This window comes from Hemicordylus capensis, chromosome 1 (genome assembly GCF_027244095.1).
Source record: "Hemicordylus capensis ecotype Gifberg chromosome 1, rHemCap1.1.pri, whole genome shotgun sequence".
NCBI classification, from domain to species: domain Eukaryota; kingdom Metazoa; phylum Chordata; class Lepidosauria; order Squamata; family Cordylidae; genus Hemicordylus; species Hemicordylus capensis.
Genome location: NC_069657.1, coordinates 201945379 through 201966645, shown reverse-complemented (window position 1 = coordinate 201966645; position 21267 = coordinate 201945379). Strand labels below are relative to the sequence as shown.

At 45.8% G+C, this 21267-nt stretch overlaps 1 protein-coding gene across 12 annotated transcripts in view; it reads right to left on the bottom strand.

Annotated features, from left to right (window-relative positions):
- The window catches only part of OSBPL6 (oxysterol binding protein like 6), a 186576-nt gene that overhangs the window by 20095 nt on the left and 145214 nt on the right, over positions 1–21267 (bottom strand). For all 12 annotated transcript variants that reach the window (XR_008310872.1, XM_053268411.1, XM_053268349.1 and 9 more), the window contains 6 exons: positions 19415–19552; positions 17649–17736; positions 8475–8728; positions 4553–4690; positions 3592–3655; positions 3187–3265 (listed from right to left, as the gene is read on the bottom strand). Coding sequence is in view for 11 of the 12 variants with exons in the window: in XM_053268411.1 (XP_053124386.1) it covers positions 3187–3265; positions 3592–3655; positions 4553–4690; positions 8475–8728; positions 17649–17736; positions 19415–19552 (761 nt within the window). In the remaining variant the exon portion in view is untranslated. The remainder of the gene's footprint in view (positions 1–3186; positions 3266–3591; positions 3656–4552; positions 4691–8474; positions 8729–17648; positions 17737–19414; positions 19553–21267) is intronic.

The window sequence follows — 21267 nt, the reverse complement described above, 5'->3', positions numbered from 1 at the left end:
CCACGTGCTGCATTTCTGAAGGTACATTTCTGGAGCGGGATCTCTGAAATCTTAATGGATAATGAGGTCCATATTGGAGCAGATCGGCCTTTATTTATCCTGGTTGCAGACTATGGCTGATTATTGTCCTTTCTCATTAGTCTTCCATATGGATATCACTTGCCCCACCTACAGAGCCCAATAAGTTCTATGAAGTATTATAGCCCTGTATAGTGCAGATCCATTTGGATTATGCACTGTAGTTAAAAATTTTTTTTTTTTACAGAGTACCACGTGTGTTTGCCAACGACAGCGGCTACCCAAGTACAGTACTTCTGCAGCACACCAGGTGTGTTTGCCAGCTATGGTGGCAGCAAGCCCCACAAAGTCTTATAAAAAGTCTGCTTTATCCTCCCATGAACTCTGTGAGATACAGTGAGGGAAATAAGTATTTGATCCCCTGCTGATTTTGTCCGTTTGCCCTCTGACACAGAAATGACCAGGCTATAATTGGAATGGTAGGTTTATTGTAGCTGTGAGAGACAGAATAACAACAAACAAACCCTCAAAAGCCCAGTGCCCAAAAGTCAGCGATGGATTTGCATTGTAGTGAGGGAAATAAGTATTCGATCCCTTCACAAAAGATGTCTTAGTACTTGGTGGCAAAACCCTTGTTGGCAATCACAGAGGTCAGACGTTTCTTGTAGTTGGCCACCAGGTTTGCACACAACCCAGGAGGGATGTTGTCCCACTCCTCTTTGCAGATCCTCTCCAAGTCAGAAAGGTTTCGAGGCTGATGTTTGGCAACCCGAACCTTCAGCTCCCTCCACAGATTTTCTATGGGATTAAGGTCTGGAGACTGGCTGGGCCACTCCAGGACCTTCATGTGCTTCTTCTTGAGCCACTCCTTTGTTGCCTTGGCTGTGTGTTTTGGGTCATTGTCATGCTGGAATACCCATCCACGACCCATTCTCAATGCCCTGGCTGAGGGAAGGAGGTGCTCACCCAAGATCTGACGGTACATGGTCCCGTCCATCGTCCCTTCGATGCGGTGAAGGTGTCCTGTCCCCTTAGCAGAAAAACACCCCCAAAGCATAATGTGTCCACCTCCATGTTTGACGGTGGGGATGGTGTTCTTGGGCTCATAGGCAGCATTCCTCCTCCTCCACACATGGCGAGTTGAGTTGATGCCAAAGAGCTCGATTTTGGTCTCATCTGACCACAACACTTTCGCCCAGTTCTCCTCTGGATCATTCAGATGTGCATTGGCAAACTGCAGACGGGCCTGTACATGTGCTGCCTTGAGCAGGGGGACCTTGCGGGCACTGCAAGATTTCAGTCCTTCACGGCGTAGTGTGTTACCAATTGTTTTCTTGGTGACTATGGTTCCAGCTGCCTTGAGATCATTGACAAGTTCCCCCCGTGTAGTTCTGGGCTGCTTTGTCACCGTTCTCATGATCATTGCAACTCCACGAGGTGAGATCTTGCATGGAGCCCCAGACCGAGGGAGATTGACAGTTATTTTGTGTTTCTTCCATTTGCGAGTTATCGTGCCAACTGTAGTCACCTTCTCACCAAGCTGCTTGGCGATAGTCTTGTAGCCCTGTCCAGCCTTGTGCAGGTCTACAACCTTGTCCCTGACATCCTTCGACAGCTCTTTGGTCTTGGGCATGGTGGTGAGTTTGGAAGCTGAGTGATTGCTTGCTTCTATGGACAGGTGTCTTTTATACAGGTACTGTAACAAGCTGGGATTAGGAGCACTCCCTTACAGAGGGTGTTCCTCATCTCAGCTCGTTACCTGCATATAGTGAAAAGACACCTGGGAGCCTGAAATCTTGCTGGTTGATAGGGGATCGAATACTTATTCCCCTCACTACAATGCAAATCCATCGCTGACTTTTGGGCACTGGGCTTTTGAGGGTTTGTTTGTTGTTATTCTGTCTCTCACAGCTACGATAAACCTACCACTCCAATTATAGCCTGGTCATTTCTGTGTCAGAGGGCAAATGGACAAAATCAGCAGGGGATCAAATACTTATTTCCCTCACTGTAGATTAGAATGAGAATGACAGTGGGTTGCTCAAAGCCACACAATGAGGCTATTCTCACGATTGCCCAAAAGCGGGCTAAGGGAGCCTAGCCCGCTTTGGGGAGATCGTGTACTGCAATGGGAGCCATGCAGCTCCCACCCGCAAACCTTGCTAAGTACCCCTCCATTTAGACAAGGTCAACGGAGCAAGTGCTCCGTTAACCTCATCTTTTTGCTCGTGTGTTGCCGCGGCACAAAGCAACACACGAGCAGACCCTAGACTGGGCGGCTGCAAGCAGCCTCTCAGGCTCAGGGGTCTCTCCAGGATGCCCCGTGCACGGCATCCTGGAACTTCTGGGGGCCACACAGCCCCCGCTGGCTCCATGACGGAGACGGCAGTCATGTGGATGGCCGATCCGGCTGCCCAGGGCTGCCTTTCGATCGTCTGCGGGGAGAACAGGCTAAGCCCGCTCTCCCCACAAACCTCCGCTCGGCGCTGCTCACTGCTCATGAGAAGCGCCTCAGTGAGTTTCATTTGAACCCAGGTCTCCCAACCTGAAATCTATTATTCTGTTTGTTCCACTACACTGACTCTGGACTGTGGTTGCACTATGCAGAATTGTGGGCACAGACCAACCAGCTGCTAAGAAACTTAAACATGAGTGTATTGCAAAACTGTGAGAATGAAAGGGTGTCTCTGAGACAGGACCCAACACTTTAAAGAGCTCATGTTGTTGCTAAACCTCAGGCTTTATAGCAACATACCTCATTTCTGAATTACCAGGTGCAGCTCATCCTTACCATTCCAAGGAAAAGCACTGTAGGAAGTGTCTGCATTTTACAGACACATTTGAATTTTCTCCTTGGTGTGCAAAGCAAACATTTAAAGTGTTGAAACACCAACCATCATGAAAATGCCATGAACAAACTAGCACAATTTGCACAGCTGCTCAATCAAGGATTGCTGCAGCGTTCAGTAACAGTTAAGCATGGGGTCCCCATGCCCTTGTTACTATCAGTAAGTGGCTTCTTTACTGTCCCCTGCCTTTTCTGGCTTTGGTACTGCGACATTATTCCTCAATCTACATCTCTGACTTGAAGGGCATAAGGCAGGCCCATGGGGCTGCTGTTCTGGAACAAAGAAGAAATGCATAGGAAAGAAGAAAGAAACTGCTTACTTTGGAAGTGTCACATTCAGAGCTCCAATTGGCAGGATTTCCATGGATTTGCCCCAAAATTTGTTTTTCCACCTGATATCTAAAACAATATAGCAGAGATTTAAAAATTTGTACATTACTGAATCCCTGTATCTGCAGAGGTCTTAGTCATTTCTCTGGCACATCATGTGATTTAACACTGCCCTGCTCTGAACAGATTATTATGCTACTTTGAAGGCAGAAAACTGTTAATTTTCTCATTTCTTATTATCAAATATGAAAGTGAAAGACCTAAAAGAGCAGTCATAACAATTATCTTAGCTTTTCTGTTAAATTCAAAAACATGTAACTACACAGGTAAGTATAATATAAGGCTTCTTTCTAAAACTAACTTTGATCTTTAGGCTTTTGAATTAAAATGTATACCTTGCCAAAACACAAAATTCTTTGATTCACAGTGACAGGCAGAAATGGGTGGGTGGTGGCTAACCTGAAGGGGAAAAAAATTACGGTGGTGAGGAATTGTATAATAAAATACAAAATACTTTCATGTTTATAATCACTGTAATTACAGATACGTTACATAAAACAAAACAAATTTTATGTAACTATGCAAAGTATATGAATACTAGCATTAAAATACAGGTGGCCCTTGTTATCTGTCTTTTTGGCAACCATGGTTTCACCACCTTGAGCCATTTTGGAAGGGTGGTATATAAATAAAATCAAATAAATAAATACATAAATAAATAAGTAAATCCACAGATGGGTGTTAGACCCCCATTTCATTATCTGCAATACAAAAAATAAGCAATTTTTGCCTATCTGAGGTTCTTGAGCCACCAGAAGTGACATCTGGTGTCACTTACTGTCCGGAAGCAGTACGGAGCCATTTTATGGCTCATGTTTATTTATTTATTTTTAAGCCCATGAAAATCAGCAAAAAATCAGCCAATTTGGAGGTTTGGGGCAGGGCATTGCTGGAGAGCAAGTAAGGTATTGTGCTGTACTACTTTTATTTCTGCTTCCCAAGCACGTTTTTTGTGATTTTTGGCAATTTTGTGTGTGTGGAGGAAACTAACCCCCGGTTTCCCATAGTTAAGGTTTTATTATTCGCAGTTTCCATATTTGCGACTGTAGGTGAGAATGGAACTCCTGTGAATAACGAGGGCCTCCTGTACACTGTTGTGCTTCTGCAAAACTGGGTTTAAATTTATAACACCATAAGTAACAAAATACTTTAAAAATAGACATAGTTTTAAAATGTATATATTTGTATCCAAATACACAACTTTTTTTAGTAAGAGATGCACAGTTCCTTAACTAAAACAGAAAAAAAAAACCACACTGAGATTAAATTGTCACTTTTTGGAGCAATTGTTTTTACCTGCTCTGAGAAGAATCGAAATCCTTTATCTGCCCTAATAGACTCATAAGTCTCACCAAGCACAGGATTAAAAGGCTTGCTTCCAGCTCTGTAATACGTGGAGGCATATCCTGAAGTTGCAAAGGCAGCTATAAGGACCTAATTCAAATATACAGGAAAAAATAATTAAACAGCTGAAAAGTTGTTATCTGAAAGACAGTGAATTGAAAAATATGGGGCTTGTAAAAAAATTTCTTTTCTGGGCAACACGGGCACCTTTGCTTCAAGTACTACAACAGTACTAGCTCTGTTCTTACAATAATAGTACAGAATAAACAAACACAACAGAGGAGGGGAATAATCTTGCTGCAAGGGGGTGAGGGAACAATAGGGATGTCAACAATATCTGTGAGTTGTATTCTTGAGGCACAATGTAGCAGACCGTACAAATGAGTGTCCCAAGCAGGCTTGAGGATGGAGAACGTTCTTGCTATTTAAGTCTTGGAATTGGCCCTAATTGCATGGGGAAAGCAAGGGGTTTCAATCTGGAAACTTCTTGACACAGGGAACACACTTGTATACCCACTTGCTGAAAGGGTCTACAGGTGGGCCCTCACCAAGTGTTTTCCAGATAGCACCCACTTCTTTTTCTCCATACATATGAATGTATTCATATTGACATTCAAGGATTTTTGTTTATGTTTTATAATACAACAGAAAACCAAATGTGCATCCTGAACAATTAGAGGACAATCTCTTGAAGATTTATCACCTGTACAAGCCCTTTGAGACTCATCTCACATTTCGTTGTGATATATTTTCCAGACACAGAAACTAGAATATCACTCTTTGGTGCATCAATATAAATGAAGAAGATCCACTAGGAATTTCTACTATGCAAGTCATCTTCACATTAATGGGCTTATGCAAGACCTTTCATCCCAAGCAGGGTTTGCAAAACAGAACTCCCCAGTGACTTGATCCCTTCCTTTCAGAATGTATCACTCACGTAGCTGACTCGTAAATGTATGAGTTGCATCACAAAGATGTGACCACAACCTTGGAGCTCACAAGTCTTACAACACTGGGGCTGTTCACACAAGCAGCCATACCCGGACTTGCACGGCCCTATCTGGATAGGGCTGCTTGTTGGAGCACTGGGATTAGGCTTGTTTCCAGCACTGCGTTGCCGAGTTTCCTCCCTGGGCTTTCACTGAGGTAGAAGGGCGCAAGTGTACCTTTCCATCCCTGGTTGTGTGGGTGCTTGGGCTGCTGGCGGCAAGGAAATCCCCCAAAGCACAGCACTCCTTACACAGTGCATTGTGGGATACAGGAGGCTGCAGCTTGCTTCTCCCCCCGCCCTCTCACCACTCGGTGATTGTTCACACCCCAGTCGTGTGGGCATGCAGCATGAGCAATCACAGAGCACCATGGGTTGGGGGGGGGGAGGTGGGTTGTGTTCCTGCCTTACTCCCACTCCCCCTCCCCAGCCCTGCCTGGGACAGTTGTGAGCACGACCTTATAATCAAAGAAATATTTTGCATATATAGAGAATAGGATTATTCTGTGCAAAATAATTTCTGAGATGTCTCTACTCATTTCCCCCTAGAATTTCTCACTACTCCAAAAGATAATCCCCATATGCTACTAACACTAAGGGCCCCTTCTCACATTACCTTCATTGCAGTGTAGAAGTCGCTAAAGCATAGCTGCTTCCCACACCTTGGAGGAAACATCATGTTGCAGGAGCCCATGCTGTTACTCCTTCCCACACCAGTGCTGCCTGTCTTGGGCAAATGATATTGGCTCTTCTCATACGGCCCCATATTTGTGACATTATCTTCATAGTACAGGAAGGTGTGTGCTCCAGCACCTCCCATGCCACAAAGGTCATGTGAGAATGGACCTTAAAAGACCATTCTTCACAGAATATTCTACTCAATCTCTGCTTTTTTCATTTGCAAATTTTCTAACCACAGAAAAAAGTAATTCCTCTGATGTTGCACTACTGATGCAGGTAGAGTGCTTGTGTAAGCAGTTATTTCTGGATGTACAGGTGGCCAAATATTGTCTGAACTGTCAATGACCATGAAAGCAGCAGATTGGAAAGAAATCTGGCAACACTCAGCTGTTCTCATGCTAGACTGTGGGTGCCTTTGGATATTACACAGAAGTGGCAGATGTGGAGATGCGTGGCTGACTTGTACGCCTGCTTTTTGTGCTTCTGCTCGAATGTCCAAAAGGGGAACTCTGCAATCTCTTCTGAGGGGAGATGTGCAGAGTTCATGCATTTCCCCACAATGGAGATGTAGGAGTTTCCCCCTTTGGATGTTATGCTGGGAACATGAAAGCAAAGGCTAACTTGGCAAAGAGGCACCTTTTAACGTGGCGATTCTCTTTATTTAGCAGTGGGAGTGTAACTGGCTCTATCCACCTCCAGCAGCACAGTACCTCCAGTGACTGTGGCTGGTGTCTATCATATGTTTCTTTTTAGAATGTGAGCCCTTTGGGGACAGGAATCCACCTTATTTATTTGTTATTTCTCTGTGTAAACCACCCTGAGCCATTTTTGGAAGGGTGGTATAGAAATCAAATAAATAAATAAATAAATGTACTAATCATTCACACATACACATTTGTCACTTGTCCACATTTATAGTCACTCTAGGTCATGGGTCCCAAATGATTGTTGCCCAATGACCGTTGGGCCTTCTTTTGTTATCTCATCCATGCCTCTCTCATCCTGAAGAGAGGGGCAAGAGAAATGCACAAGTGTGACCAACAGAAGAAATAAGAAATCTCTCTCTCCATTTAATTCCCTCATACACATGTAGAACAGTGGCTTAGATCAGACATCACACAGAACCATATTTTAATCCTGGTTCCAAGCAAAGTTCCTGAAGGAAGAAAGGTTTCTACTTCTATTCTCTGTTTAGAACAAGTGAACGTTTTCCATAACATTCAAACCCAGCAAATCCACATCACAGCAAATCCTAGTTTGTTCTAAACAGAAGCAGAAGGCCCCATGGGAATCCTCTCCCAAGCAATGGGGAGGGGAAGCACGCAAGCCTGAAGCTTGTGAGCGTCATGCACAACCAGGTTTAAACCACGGTTCTGTGTGCCCTCTGAACTGAGCCACTGTCTCTCATACACGAGTTCACTCTCATATACCACATTGTCTTTTCTACTAGGGATGTACACGAAGAACTTTGTGCACATGGTGTGTGTGGGGGGGGGGGGAGCGGCCACTTTAAACTGGAAGAAGTCTTACCTGCCCCTCCGTTGCTCCTCCACCACCTCAGCACAGCACTGTTTGTATTAAGCAGCTGGGCTGTATGTCTGAAAAAGCCATGCTGCTCTGGCTGCATCAGTTCCCTGTTCCCAGCAGCCTTTGGGTAGCGTCTGGAAGGAAATGGCATCTGAGCATGTATGGATGCCATCTTCAGTGGTCTGCAACACCTATGCAGACTACTAAAGATGGCATTTGCACATGCTCAGATGCCATTTCCTTCCAGATGCTGCCCAAAGGCTGCTGAGCTTATACTTATGAACAGCATGGGGGCAGGGCTATGGAGCATGCTGGCATTGGGGCAAAGCTTACCAGTATGCTCTCATGGACACTGTGCTTGAGAACAGCATGCACGCTTTAAGTAATTACTGAAGACGGCTTTGGGGTGAGTTAATCAGAAGCTGTACAAGATCATGGCAGTGGGAGCTCTACCCCCACTGAGTTAATCTAGTTTGACAAACGGCAGGCAGCTTGGTTCAAGGAACATAAATAATCAGAAATGGTGTCTTAACTCTTCATGATTTGGTTTTATTTAGCCATTGTCCCAATTGGGTGGTGACAAAAATGGAAGAGGTACAAAAGTAATGTACAGCTCTGTATGATGGTGAACAAAATGGTGGAATATGCAATGTTGTGCTTCACTGGGTTTGTTACCATGCGTTCGTAGGGGTCATCAGAATCAGCAGCCTTGTCCAAGAGTTCGCTATATTCTAGTTCTTCACAAAGGTGTTGCAAAGTATTCAGAGGCTCATTTAGCTCTACAGGCATGGATACTTTGGAGAGATCCTTCCCAATATTATTTCTCAAAATATTCCACAGATTGATGTTACTAGTATCAGGACAGGCACATGGGAGACACGTCCGTCGTCCATTTCTGAAAGCACCTCCTGTTAGTTCTCCATTAAGTACTGGAAAAGAAATGGATATTGTGAATAGGAAATCCTTCCCCTGACAATAAACAAATAAGCAAACATTAAACTATTAAGTTTGAATTCGATCAAACTTTCATGTGTGCAGGCCTCCACAACATAAGGCCTGTGGGTAAAATACAGCCTTCATTCAACTTGTGGACCCTCGGTGGAATTCTAAATAACCATTGTTAAAGCCCTTTTCTCATCTCTTTATAAGACTATTTAAAGCCCATTCAAACACATAAATAAATAAATAAATAAATAGAGAAGGGGATGGGTGAATGTATGTGTCACTACTACGACATTGCTCCTCCTCTATGTAGATTCAGGGGTGTGTTGTGGAGTAGGGATGTGCACGGAACTGCAGTGGGGTGGTTTGAAGGTGGCGGGGGTCTCTCTTTAAGAGCGGGGGGAGAGTGCACTTACCCCTCCCGCCGCTTTGCCTCTGCTGGCGTCAGTTTTTTTAAAAGCCCATACCTCCCTGCCTCCCCACTGCCCTCGTCTTCTGGATATGACTGGAAGTCTCTGATGCGCCTGCCAGCACAGGCACGCGCCCATGCTGGTGTGTGCAGGTGTGTCGGTAACTTCCAGTCATATCTGGAAGATGAGGGCAAGGGGGAGGCAGGGAGGTACACTACCGCCCCGATGGGCTTTTAAAAAAACTGATGCCAGCAGAGAGCAAGCGGGGGGAGGGGTAAGTGCACCCTCCCCCAACTCTTAAAGGGAGATCCCTGTCACCTTCAAACCGGTGGAACCGCCGGTTCTTCGAACCAGTTCAGGGGCCCATAAAGGGCCTCCGAACTGGTTTCGTGCACATCCCTATTGTCAGTGATACTACATAGGCAGCCCCTGGTGGCGCCCCCCTACATAGGCAGCCCCTGGTGGCGCAGTGGTAAAACTGCCGCCCTGTAACCAGAAGGTTACAAGTTCGATCCTGACCAGGGGCTCAAGGTTGACTCAGCCTTCCATCCTTCCGAGGTCGGTAAAATGAGTACCCAGAAATGTTGGGGGCAATATGCTAAATCATTGTAAACCGCTTAGAGAGCTCCGGCTATAGAGCGGTATATAAATGTAAGTGCTATTGCTATTGCTACATAGCCTATCAATATGGCCTTAGTGCCTAACTGAATATTACAAATATATGCATGTAATGGAATCCCAATAAACTTGAAAGCACACATTCAAAAAACAAGGAAAAGCCATTTTGGAAGATGTTAACCGGGAGTGCAGAAAGGGCAAGGTGTGTTAGTGTGTATTTAATCATTTCACAACAGACCATTTCACCACTACCAATTGTCCCCCAATGGCTTCCGTCATTGGATTCCAAATGCATGTTTGGAGTTCCCCCAACCCTACAGCCTATCTGCTTCCAATCATGTACTTTCAAAGCAGCTGTTTGTATGTGTTTGGGGTTCTTTTAAAGAGCCATCAGAGTTCTGTTACATGAATGTAACCTGTCATCCAATCCTTGGTGTGAAACTTGCTGAGAAGGTGAATGCCTTTGTCAGGATACCCTAGAAACAACTCCCCCCTCAATATGCTCTAAATTTGGCTTGTATGGCAAAGGTAAAGTGTGCCGTCAAGTCGATTTCGACTCCTGGTGCCCACAGAACCCTGTGGTTTTCTTTAGTAGTATACAGGAGGGGTTTACCATTGCCTCCTCCCGTGCAGTATGAGATAGGAAGGAACATAGGAAGCTGCCATATACTGAGTCAGACCAGTGGTCCATCTAGCTCAGTATTGTCTACACAGACTGGCAGCGGCTTCTCCAAAATTTCAAGCAGGAATCTCTCTCAGCCCTATCTTGGAGATGCCAGGGAGGGAACTTGAAAAAACAGGTTGCTTACCTGTAACTGATGATCTGGTAGAGATCCGTCGATATCCATAAGAATGGGTTCTGCGCCTGCGCAGGAGTCACGCGGTAGCCATGCCTGAGCTTGTCGAAGCGCCGAAGCCACGCCCCCACGCTGAGCGTTCTACATAAGGCGTGTCTTTGGCGCGAAGTCCCTCAGTTCTTGGACGACCGCTGTGGAGGACGACCATCCAGAAGACGAAGGTGAGTTCATCCAAGGTAAGTGCTCAATAAAGGACGTTGCAAAGGGCTGCACACTGCAATGCACATAAAGGTAGTCCTACTGCAGAGGGGAGGTCGGGAGGGTCTTATGGATATCGACGGATCTCTACCAGATCATCAGTTACAGGTAAGCAACCTGTTTATCTGGATCGAGATCCGTCGATACCCATAAGAATGGGTGTCTAGCGAGCTCCAAAAAAGGAGGAGGGGAGCAGTAGGAATCAAGGCAGCACCCTTTTTAAGATGCTTCTCCCGAATGAAGCCTCTGCAGCAGAACGTACATCTATGGCATAGTGTTTGATAAACGGGGACTCAGAGGACCATGTAGCTGCTTTGCAGATGTCCGTGAAAGAAACCCCCGCTAGGTGTGCAGCTGAGGAAGCATGGGCCCGAATGGAGTGGGCCCGTATAGCTTCTGGAGGTGCTTTGTTTTGTAGCTTGTATGTGAACAATATCACCTGCACCAACCATCTCGACAGTCGTTGTCTGGAGACTGGGGAGCCTTTGGAAGAGCCCTGGTATGACACAAAGAGACGTTTGGAGACTCTAAAGTCTTGTGTTCTGGACATATAAAACAGCAGAGCACGGCGCACATCCATAGTGTGCAAGGATCTCTCTAAGGAAGTGGAAGGAAGTCTGAAAAACGTAGGCAGGATGATATCCTGATTGAGGTGGAAGGAAGACACTACTTTAGGTAAAAAAGAAGGATCCAGACGCATTCGGACTTTGTCTGGATAAAAGATAGTATAAGGGGAGTCTACCCTGAGTGCTGTGAGTTCACTGACACGTCTAGCGGTAGTAATTGCTATCAAAAAAGCAGTCTTCCAGGAGACCAGTTTTAATGAACATGTGGCCATGGGCTCAAAATGAGGCTGAGTGAGTGATGAAAGAACCAGAGATAGGCTCCATGGTTCTACAGGAGGCTTAACTGGCGGGTACACATTCGAGAGACCTTTTAGAAAGGCCTTACTCAACGGATGGGAAAACAAAGTCTTTCCATCACTGCCCGGGTGTTGTGCGGAGAGGGCAGCCAGATGGACCTTAAGGGAGACATTTGCAAGACCTTGAGTTTTTAGTATCGTTAGGTAACGTAAGACTTCCTTGATCGAAGCCTGCTTGGGTAAAAACCCTCTTGACCTTGCATATATTTTAAAACGGTGCCATTTGCTCTGATAATTCTTACGAGTGGATGCCTTCCGTTGGTTGAGCAGAATTCGTTTTAGGAGAGTATCCGCCAGGCGGTCAGATGGAGAGTGAGTACGTCCGGGTGCAAGATCTGGCCGTCGTCTTGTGTTAGCAGATCTAGGCGCCGAGGTAAGTGGTGGTAACAGTTCTTGGACAGTCTGCGTAGCCGTGGAAACCAAGGTTGTCTTGGCCACCACGGGGTAATCAAGATCCCGGTGGTCGGTTGAGACAGCAGACGTGCCACTACCCTGGGTATCAGCGGGAGTGGGGGAAACATGTACGGAGTCTCTTCGGACCAGTTCAGCTGAAAGGCATCCCCTAGAGAACGAGCATCGTGGCCCGCTCTCGAGCAGTAACGGGAACATTTTGCATTCGTGGAACAAGCAAAGAGATCTATGGAGGGAAACATCCATTGGTCGAAGAGCGGGGTCAAGACTTCTGAATGTAGTTCCCATTCGTGTTGGTGATCTTTCAAAAAGACCCGACTGAGGTCGTCCGCTAAAACATTCTCCAGGCCTTTGATGTGTACTGCTGTAGGGGCAATCTGGTGTTGGATGCACCAGTGCCACAGCTGGACGCTGAGGGCACACAGGCTCCGAGATACCGTTCCGCCCTGACGGTTGATGTATGCTTGTGCAGTCGTGTTGTCGAGCTGGACTTGAACAATCTGGCCTTGTATGATTGGGAGGAAAGCTCGCAGAGCCAGAAAAACTGCTAGTAGCTCTAGGAAATTTATGTGTAGTAGGGCTTGTTGAGGAGACCACCTGCCTTGGATCTTGTGCCCGTTGCAATGTGCACCCCAACCTTGTAGAGATGCATCTGTGGTCAGCCAGACAGTAGGGGAGGGATTTTGAAAGGGGACCCCACTGAGCAGATTGTCTCGGCGCGTCCACCACGTTAGAGAACGAAGGACTTGAGGAGGCATTAGTAAGCGTTTGTCTTGATTGTCCCTGCATGGGTGAAAGACAGAAAGAAACCATAGTTGAAGCTTGCGCATTTTTAGGCGAGCGAAGTGTATAATCGCATTGCACGAAGCCATCAGCCCTAAGAGGCGTTGGATGGCAAGGGCTGGTTGGGTAGGTTGATGTTTGAAGAGATGAATCAGGTCTCCAATACAGTTGAACCTGTCCTCTGGTAAGAATGCTCTCTGCACTCTGGTGTCCAAAACTGCTCCTATGTAGGGGATAACTGGAGCCGGTTGTAGATGTGACTTTTTCCAATTTATTTGAACACCTAGGTCGTGGAGAAGATCTATCACATAACGGATATGCGAAAGTAACTCTTCTTTGGTCTTCGCTGCCAGAAGCCAGTCGTCTAGGTATGGATAGATAGCAATCCCTCTGGTATGCAGGTGTGCAATCACCACAGCCATGCATTTTGTAAAAACCCTCGGTGCGGTAGACAGTCCGAAGGGCAATACATTGTATTGGTACACTTCCCGTCCGACGGTGAAACGTAAATACTTTCGGTGGCAAGGTCGAATACTTATATGAAAATAGGCGTCCTTGAGGTCCAGCGTTGCAAGCCACTCTTCTCCTTGAAGGAGAGGTAGGATGTGCTGCAACGCCATCATGCGGAATTTTCGGATGCGAATGAATTTGTTCAGGCAACGGAGATCCATAATGGGTCGTATACCCCCATCCCGTTTGGGAATTTGGAAGTAACGGGAGTAGAACCCGTCTAGCCTGTCTGCCCATGACACCGGGGATATTGCCCCTTTGCGAAGGAAATCCTTCACCTCTTCCTTCAGGAGATCTGATGCAGGAGTGAGCTTCATCCCCATAAACCGAGGAACGGTCTTGAATTCGAGTGCATAGCCTGAGCTCACAATTTTCAGGACCCATTTGTCTGATGTTATATGGTGCCATGCGGGGACATGGCTGGCCAGCCTGATGGTTGGCTGGGACGGAATAGTCGGTGGTGAGGACGGTACCCCCGCTGGCTGGGAAGGGGAGAGAGGAGGAGGTGTCAATGGGCAATTGCAATTTTCAAAGACGCTTTTGGTTGTCCTGCGTCTTGGAACGTTGGGGTTGAGAAGCTTTATGCCTCTGCTGGTAGGCACGCTTTTGATATGGGGTATATGGCTTTCTGAAATCCCGGCGATCTTGGGTTTGATAGTTGGGCCGGTATTTTCCATAATTGGGTCGGTATCTTGATGACTGCCCGGAGGATGATGGGGCAGCGGTGAAGGTCTTTGCCGTGAACTTGGATTTTTTTAACTGTTCCATTGTGGCGTCTGTGGTTGTGCTGAAAAGACCTGAGCCATCGAAAGGGAGGCCTTCGATCTTTTCTTTCATGTCCATCTGGAGATTAGTGGACCGCAACCAAGCATGCCTGCGTAGAGTGATAGCCGCTGTCATGGCCCTGGATTCACTCTCCGCTAGGTGTTTAGAAATGCTTAGCTGGCGACGAGTTAAATCCCCAGTGTTTTCCAAGGTCTGGCGGAACTTAGCTCTAAACTCATGTATAGGCAAAGTTTCCAGGTCTTTTTCCAAAAGTTCCCAGAGGCCATGAGTGTATTTGGCCGTGCAGGCTGCATAGTTGGCCACTTTGATCGAAAGGCACGAAGTCGAATACACCTTCCTGCCTAAAAGGTCTAGTTTTCTGCCCTCTTTATCCGGAGGAACTGTATGGCGTCTACCTGACTTGGAAGAAGTGGCGCAATCAATAACAAGAGAATTGGGCGCCGGGTGCTTCAACAAATATTCATTGTCCTTATGTTGTACTCGGTAGAGGCTCTCAAGTTTCTTGGAAGTTGGCGTGGAGGTGTGGAGTACCTCCTAAGCACATTTAGCAGTTCTAGTGATCACTGGTAACATAGGGAGTGCCACCGGAGCGGTAGATTGAGACTGAAGCATAAAGTTGTATACTGGATCGTCTATTGTTGCCAAAGGAGAGCGAACGTCTAGCCCCAGGGAATCTGCCATCGCACGAATGTGCTTGTGGTAAGCTTTTAGCTCATCATTTGGAGATACATACGTGGGTGGAGCCACATCCACTGGAGGATCCACAATATTACTGTCCTCATCAGAATCCGACTCAAAATCGGACGAACCATAATGTTCAGAGGGGGAGCAAGGAGGCGGTTCATTTACATTAGTTTGAGCAATGGTTTGTGTCTCTTCAGTGCTGACAGATGAGTGTGGCAGGGCATCTGTTTGAATGGAGGCAGATCTCGTGCTCATAGGAAAAGTCTGTGAAGCGCGGTGAAATAGTTCTGGGCACTGCGTCTGGGTAGATACAGTCGACACAGAATGCAGTGGCAACCGTTGAGACCCGGTGTCATCAAACACATATGGTTCTCCAGGTGAAGCTGTACCCATGGGATCCTGGGGGTATTCACAGGTGTGCCATGTTAGCGGGGAGCGCTCTTGGTTGGCGGATTGAGGTCTGGAGGAGTGCGCTGTGGAGTCTGAAGGTTGAGATGGGCCTGCATCTGTTGGCAAGAAACCCTTAAAGGTAGAGGTTGTCCGTCTACTCGACGTCGAGTCTAATAGCGAGAGCAGTGAGCGAGTCGCTGAAGGTAGCATATCCTCAGCATCGACGTCTATGATCTCGAAAGCAGGAGGTGGGCAGCGTGGCGTCACCTGAGAAGTAAGGACCGGGGTGTGCAGTACAGTAGCAAGAAGACCGACCGTCGGTGTAGATGGCGAAGCCGAGGCCAGCGGGGTCGGAGCTGGTGATAGAGCTCGAGCAATCGGCATCGAAATCGACGTCGAGGCAAGCACCGGTTGAACAGCAGGAGTCAATATCGAGGCAACTGTCGACGCTGAAGGAGCCGTCGACATCGAAGGCTTTGTCGGCATCGACTGAGCTGTCGACATCGAGGGAGCAGGTAGCGCCGACTGATCAGTCGACATCGGTGGCACTGTAGTGGTCGATGGAATCCCCGATGTTGATGGTAAAGCCGAAGATTTCGATGATCGCGAAGATTGTACTCTTGTCGGAGATGGAGTACGAGGAAGCGCGTCTGGGGATCTTCGACGTTTTCTAGGTGGAGAACCATGGCGATCTGTGTTCTGACGCCCAGAAGGAGAGTCGGTACGCCCTCTTGAACGAAGATCCGGTCTCGACGGGGAAGACGAAGAAGATGTACACGACGTCGATGCTGACTTCTCCGGTTTCGATGTCGATGTCGACAACTTGGATACATGCGAAGGAGCTGGAGATTCCTTCGACTTAGAATGTTTCTTCGGCATCGAAGTAGGCCTCGAAGAATCAACTTTCTTCGGTACTGAAGAAGACTTTAGGTGGCGGCTCGACGTTGATGGAGGTGCCGACTCCGCCCTCGGGGGCAATTTCGAAGACGAGGTCGATGTCGAGGGATGAGGAGTACCCGGAGTGGAGGGGCTCAGAACCTCGTCATAAATAGCGGCCCGGAGGCGCAGCGCTCGGTTTTTTCTCGTTTGCTTCGAGAAAGAGAGGCAAATCTTGCAGGAGGCGACATTATGTTCCTCACCGAGGCATAATAAGCAAAGGTCGTGAAGGTCCTTGGAGGGGAGTTTCGCCCTGCAGCCTTCACACCATTTAAAAGATCTTTTCTCCTCAGTCATATTCACGCTCGTAGTTGAGTCCGTTCCGAGGTCGAAGAGCCGGGATCGTCGTCAGTCAGTCCGCGTCGAGAGCCAGGAAAAACCGAGAAGCCAGTCCGAGTCAAAATCCAAACAAAGGTCGCTTTCCAGTCCGTCGTCAAAACCAAAAATCAATCAGTAAAAGATGAACTCGTTCTTAAAATAGAGAGGAACTTTTCCAACAGCTGAGGCGGCAGACCGAGGTCCAAACGCAAAGGCGGTCGGAAAAGAACTGAGGGACTTCGCGCCAAAGACACGCCTTATGTAGAACGCTCAGCGTGGGGGCGTGGCTTCGGCGCTTCGACAAGCTCAGGCATGGCTACCGCGTGACTCCTGCGCAGGCGCAAAACCCATTCTTATGGGTATCGACGGATCTCGATCCAGATCCTTCTGCTCTTCCCAGAGCAGCTCCATCCCATGAGGGGAATATCTTACCACACATCAAGTCATGATGCCATTATTATTATTATTATTATTATTATTATTAATTCGAATTCTATACCGCCCTTCCAAAAATGGCTCAGGGCGGTTTACACAGAGAAATAATAAATAAGATGGATCCCTGTTCCCAAAGGGCTCACATTCTAAAAAACACAAGATACACACCAGCCACAGTCACTGGAGGTACTGTGCTGGGGGTAGATAGAGTCAGTTACTCTCCCCCTGCTAAATAAAGAGAATCACCACGGTAAAAGGTGCCTCTTTGCCCAGTCAGCAGGGGATTTCAGCATCTTCCTATTTCGCTGCTGCCTGATATAGTAGTAGCGGGGATAAGAACTGGCAACCTTCTGCTTGTTAGTCAAGCATTTCCCTGCTGCGCCACTTAAGGTGGTAAATTTGGCTTATACAAGACTATAAGCACAAAAGGTATTGGACAAGACATGAACGAACACACACACATCTCATAAGCCTTCTTTCCTTGGGAAAATATAAAAGGCTAAAATATAAAAGTTGTCCGAGTTGAGTCATGCATTTATGTATTAGTACAAACTCACATTGAAGCCTAATGAAGTGTTGCTATTTACATCTGTGTACATTAGCTAAAAGGAATTCTGTTTTCTAAAACTTTTTTTTAAAAATTGCATACTTTGCCGAGATATGTTGTCTGCTACACTGGTGTTGTCCTCAGATATGTTATCACTCACATCACTGATGTATGATTCATCGTCAGAAGCCTGAAGAAGAAAATGAAGACATTCAATGACCTTAATAATAAGAAAACAACAGCAATATTGACAGAAACCAAGACCAAAATGCTAGCAAGGAGAAGTAAACATTAAAATAGCAATACCTGTGACCTTCTTAGGTTTACTATAAGACAGGGGTTCTTAAACTTGGGCCCCTATCTAAACAACAACTCCAATCATCCCCATCCACAATAGCTTTCATCCACTGTAGCTGGGGATGTTGGGATTTGCAGTCCAAAATAATCTGGGGACCTATGTTTAATAATCCCTGCTATAAAGGTAACATAAAAATGGTCAAACACATTGAACATTAAAAATTATATAGAAATGGAAATGTAGCCTTAAAATATATTTGTATGTGAAAGACACCAAGAACCAACATATCACCAAAGTATGGGACTTTCACAAGACTTCTTTTAAAACATAAAATGTTTTAAATATATTAGTCAAGTTTCCCAAGTGAGAGTAAAAGCTAAAAGGAAACAAGAAACTATATAAATAGTATAGCTTCCCCAAACCAAACAAATAGTATTTCAAATTTTTCATGTATCTAGAAGAAAATATCATAATGCTCTATGGTATACAATAGGTTGATCAAAATACAATAATGTGTTAGGAAAAAGAAAGAGTTTGGGTTTTCTTTGTTCTCCAATAATTTAGTGTTTTGTGGGGTTTTTTAAACCGAATGATCCCTTAGAGTCCATTAAAAACACATTTCTTTTATATCTTCCAATAATGCTGCAATGCTTTTTAAAATTTCCATCGTAAATCCTTGTGGCTCTATTATTATTAGCATTTCTATATCACCTAACAAAAAGATCTCTAGGTGGTTTAGAAAACGGTTTACTGACATGTTAGGAAGAATGAGAAGTGCATCTGCTCTTTAAGAAAGAAAGAAAGAAAGAAATTGTCTGGCATTAGAACCAATTCCACCCACAGAAGATGAGAACAATATTTTTTAACAAGTGTTTAAACCACATTGACCTAAAATATGCTTACGTGGAAGGAAGCTCCACAAAGGGATATGCTTCCAAAGAGGAATTCAACTGTAACTGAAGTGCTCTGCATTCCGCCCTCAAACTTCTTCACCTGCATCATGTTGGCATCAATTTTCCACTTTAACAAAGAAGCAATGACAGCAATCTACAAGCCACTTACTCCACAACGCTCCTATTGACTTTTTACAGGAACAATGTGGAGCAAATGGACTGTGAACTGATTTAGCCAGTGATCTGAAGGAAATTAAGTGGCAAGCAGCCACTGACATTGAACTAGCCCTACCAAAATCAGCAGGGCTGCTCCTGCAGTGGTGGTAATCATATTTAGCTTTAAAACAAAACAACAACAAACAAACCACCAAAAAAACCCCCACCACTGGTCAAAGAGCTTAACATACATGATCTCTGTAGATGTTCCCACAACTCTCTGTGACAAGTCAGCATTCTTCTTATAGTGCAGATGAGGGCCTGAGGGAGTGACTTGCTGAAGACCATCAAGTGAGTTCATGGCTGAGCCAAGATTTGAACTGGAGACAGCATTCTCCATGGAATTACTTATTAGGGTCAAAAGCTCAGCAACTGCAGTGCAATGCTAGCTGATTCTGAATATATTATAATTACAAAGGGCGCACAGCAGAATCAATGCCAAGCCCTTGTGCCCGCCTAACCTCATTTTCTGATGAGCTGGCTGACAGAAGCACCTCTTGTGCATCAAAGAATTCAGAGACAGATTCAGACATTGAGAGCCGGCTCTCATTGGAAACTTGCTGGGAAAGTGGTAGGTTCACATGGATCTGTTCACCTGTCTGTAAAAGAGAAGCACAGAGAAATACACAGATGCACATAGGAACACAGGAAGCTGCCTTATACAGAGTCAGACCATTGGTCAGGGGTGTAGCAAGGTTGGAGAGGGCCCAGAGACAAGATTTTAAAATGGGCCCCAACTCAATGACGCTCTAGAGAGAGACATGCTGTTCTGGTAGCTCTAGGTCAACAGCCACATCAATTTCGGAGGATGAATACAACTGAAGGAAGCCCGGGCGGGTGCACAGCTGGGGGAATCAGTCATGTGATTTGCCTCTGGGAGGCCCCCCAAGGCAGTATGCCCCCAGACCACTGTCGCCCCTTGCCGTATTATAGTTACGCCCCTGGGTCTATCTAGTTCAGTATTAACTGCCCTGACTGGCAGCAGCTCTCAAGGTTTCAGGCAGGAGTCTTAACAAGCCCTACCTGGGGATGCCAGGTATTAAACCTGGGACCTTCTGCATGCAAGGCAGATGCTCTGCCACACAGAGCCTGAGAGCTCACAGATACTAGAGAAAGCTCAGGAACATGTGGAAAACTCAAGATGTGGACAGAAGCTTTGCTTTTTTCCTTCTCTTCCCCCTGTGTGTATAAGCTTGTGTATCTAGTAGTCAGAGAGTTTAGACTGAAAAACAGTCAGTTTGCAAGACTACTCAAAAGGCTTGTACTACTGATTGGTTAAAAAAAGGTATACATTTGTAACTATCTTGTCACATGAGATATAGATGTGTCTTTTCCCCCACCCTCACCCCTTGTGGCTACACCACTTGAATGAGGAAACCAGCTTTACCAAGTACACAGTCTAACCTTGTTGTGCAACTGTCAAGGGCATCTACACATCTGACCAAGAGACACAACCTGCTAAACCCATGCCCTGAGGTTTTGGTATTGTCTCTAAAGAGGTTTTGAGCACCTCACTGCTGTGCCATGAATACCAAAGCAACAGTGCAGTGTCACCTCTTCTTCCCATGCTTTCAAAAAGGTTTACATTTTGTTTGCTTTGAAGGATGAGTGTTTCCCCACTTCAGCACTGGAGCTTATACTTCCCTTAAAACATGGAAAGGGGAGAGCTAAGACAGAAGATTTCCCCCTGCAGCAAGGCTCCTCCTTCCTTTTATAAACAGCGGCAAGCTACTTTTAAAGGACTGCGCTGGCGTGAGCATAGACAAAATCATGGGGAAAGTCAGTCCAATTACTCCAAAGAAGAGAGCCCTCAAAAGCTGAAAGATGGCCCAGAGGCTCAGGGTACTCTGCCTCTGTAGCCCACAGCATTTTTAACAGCTATTTGATCCCTTTATACTGTGCAAGGGTTCTTCTTCCAGAGCTGGCTTCTAATGAAAGAAACGAAAACAAATGTACATTTTGTTCATGTTGAAGGGGATAATCAGCAGAGCACATGGTAATGTTTGTTGTGAAATGGCAAAAATATAGCAAAAACAATGGTGAAGAAGACTCACAACTTTCTTAACAGAAATACAATATGGAAAGAAAGTGCAGTGCACAATACAGACAAGCTGATGTAGTCAGGCATGTAAAACATTCTCATTCTTGTGTGTCTTACAAGCTTAAAGTGAAGGTTATGTTGTCTAACTTGGAAATGGAACTCTCCTTATGAAACTGCTCAACAGAAGCTAAGTAAAGACAGAGAAGGAAGAAGACCAAATCTTTCAAAACCTTTACTAACGGTTATAGACTTGCTATTTTGGAAAATAAAATT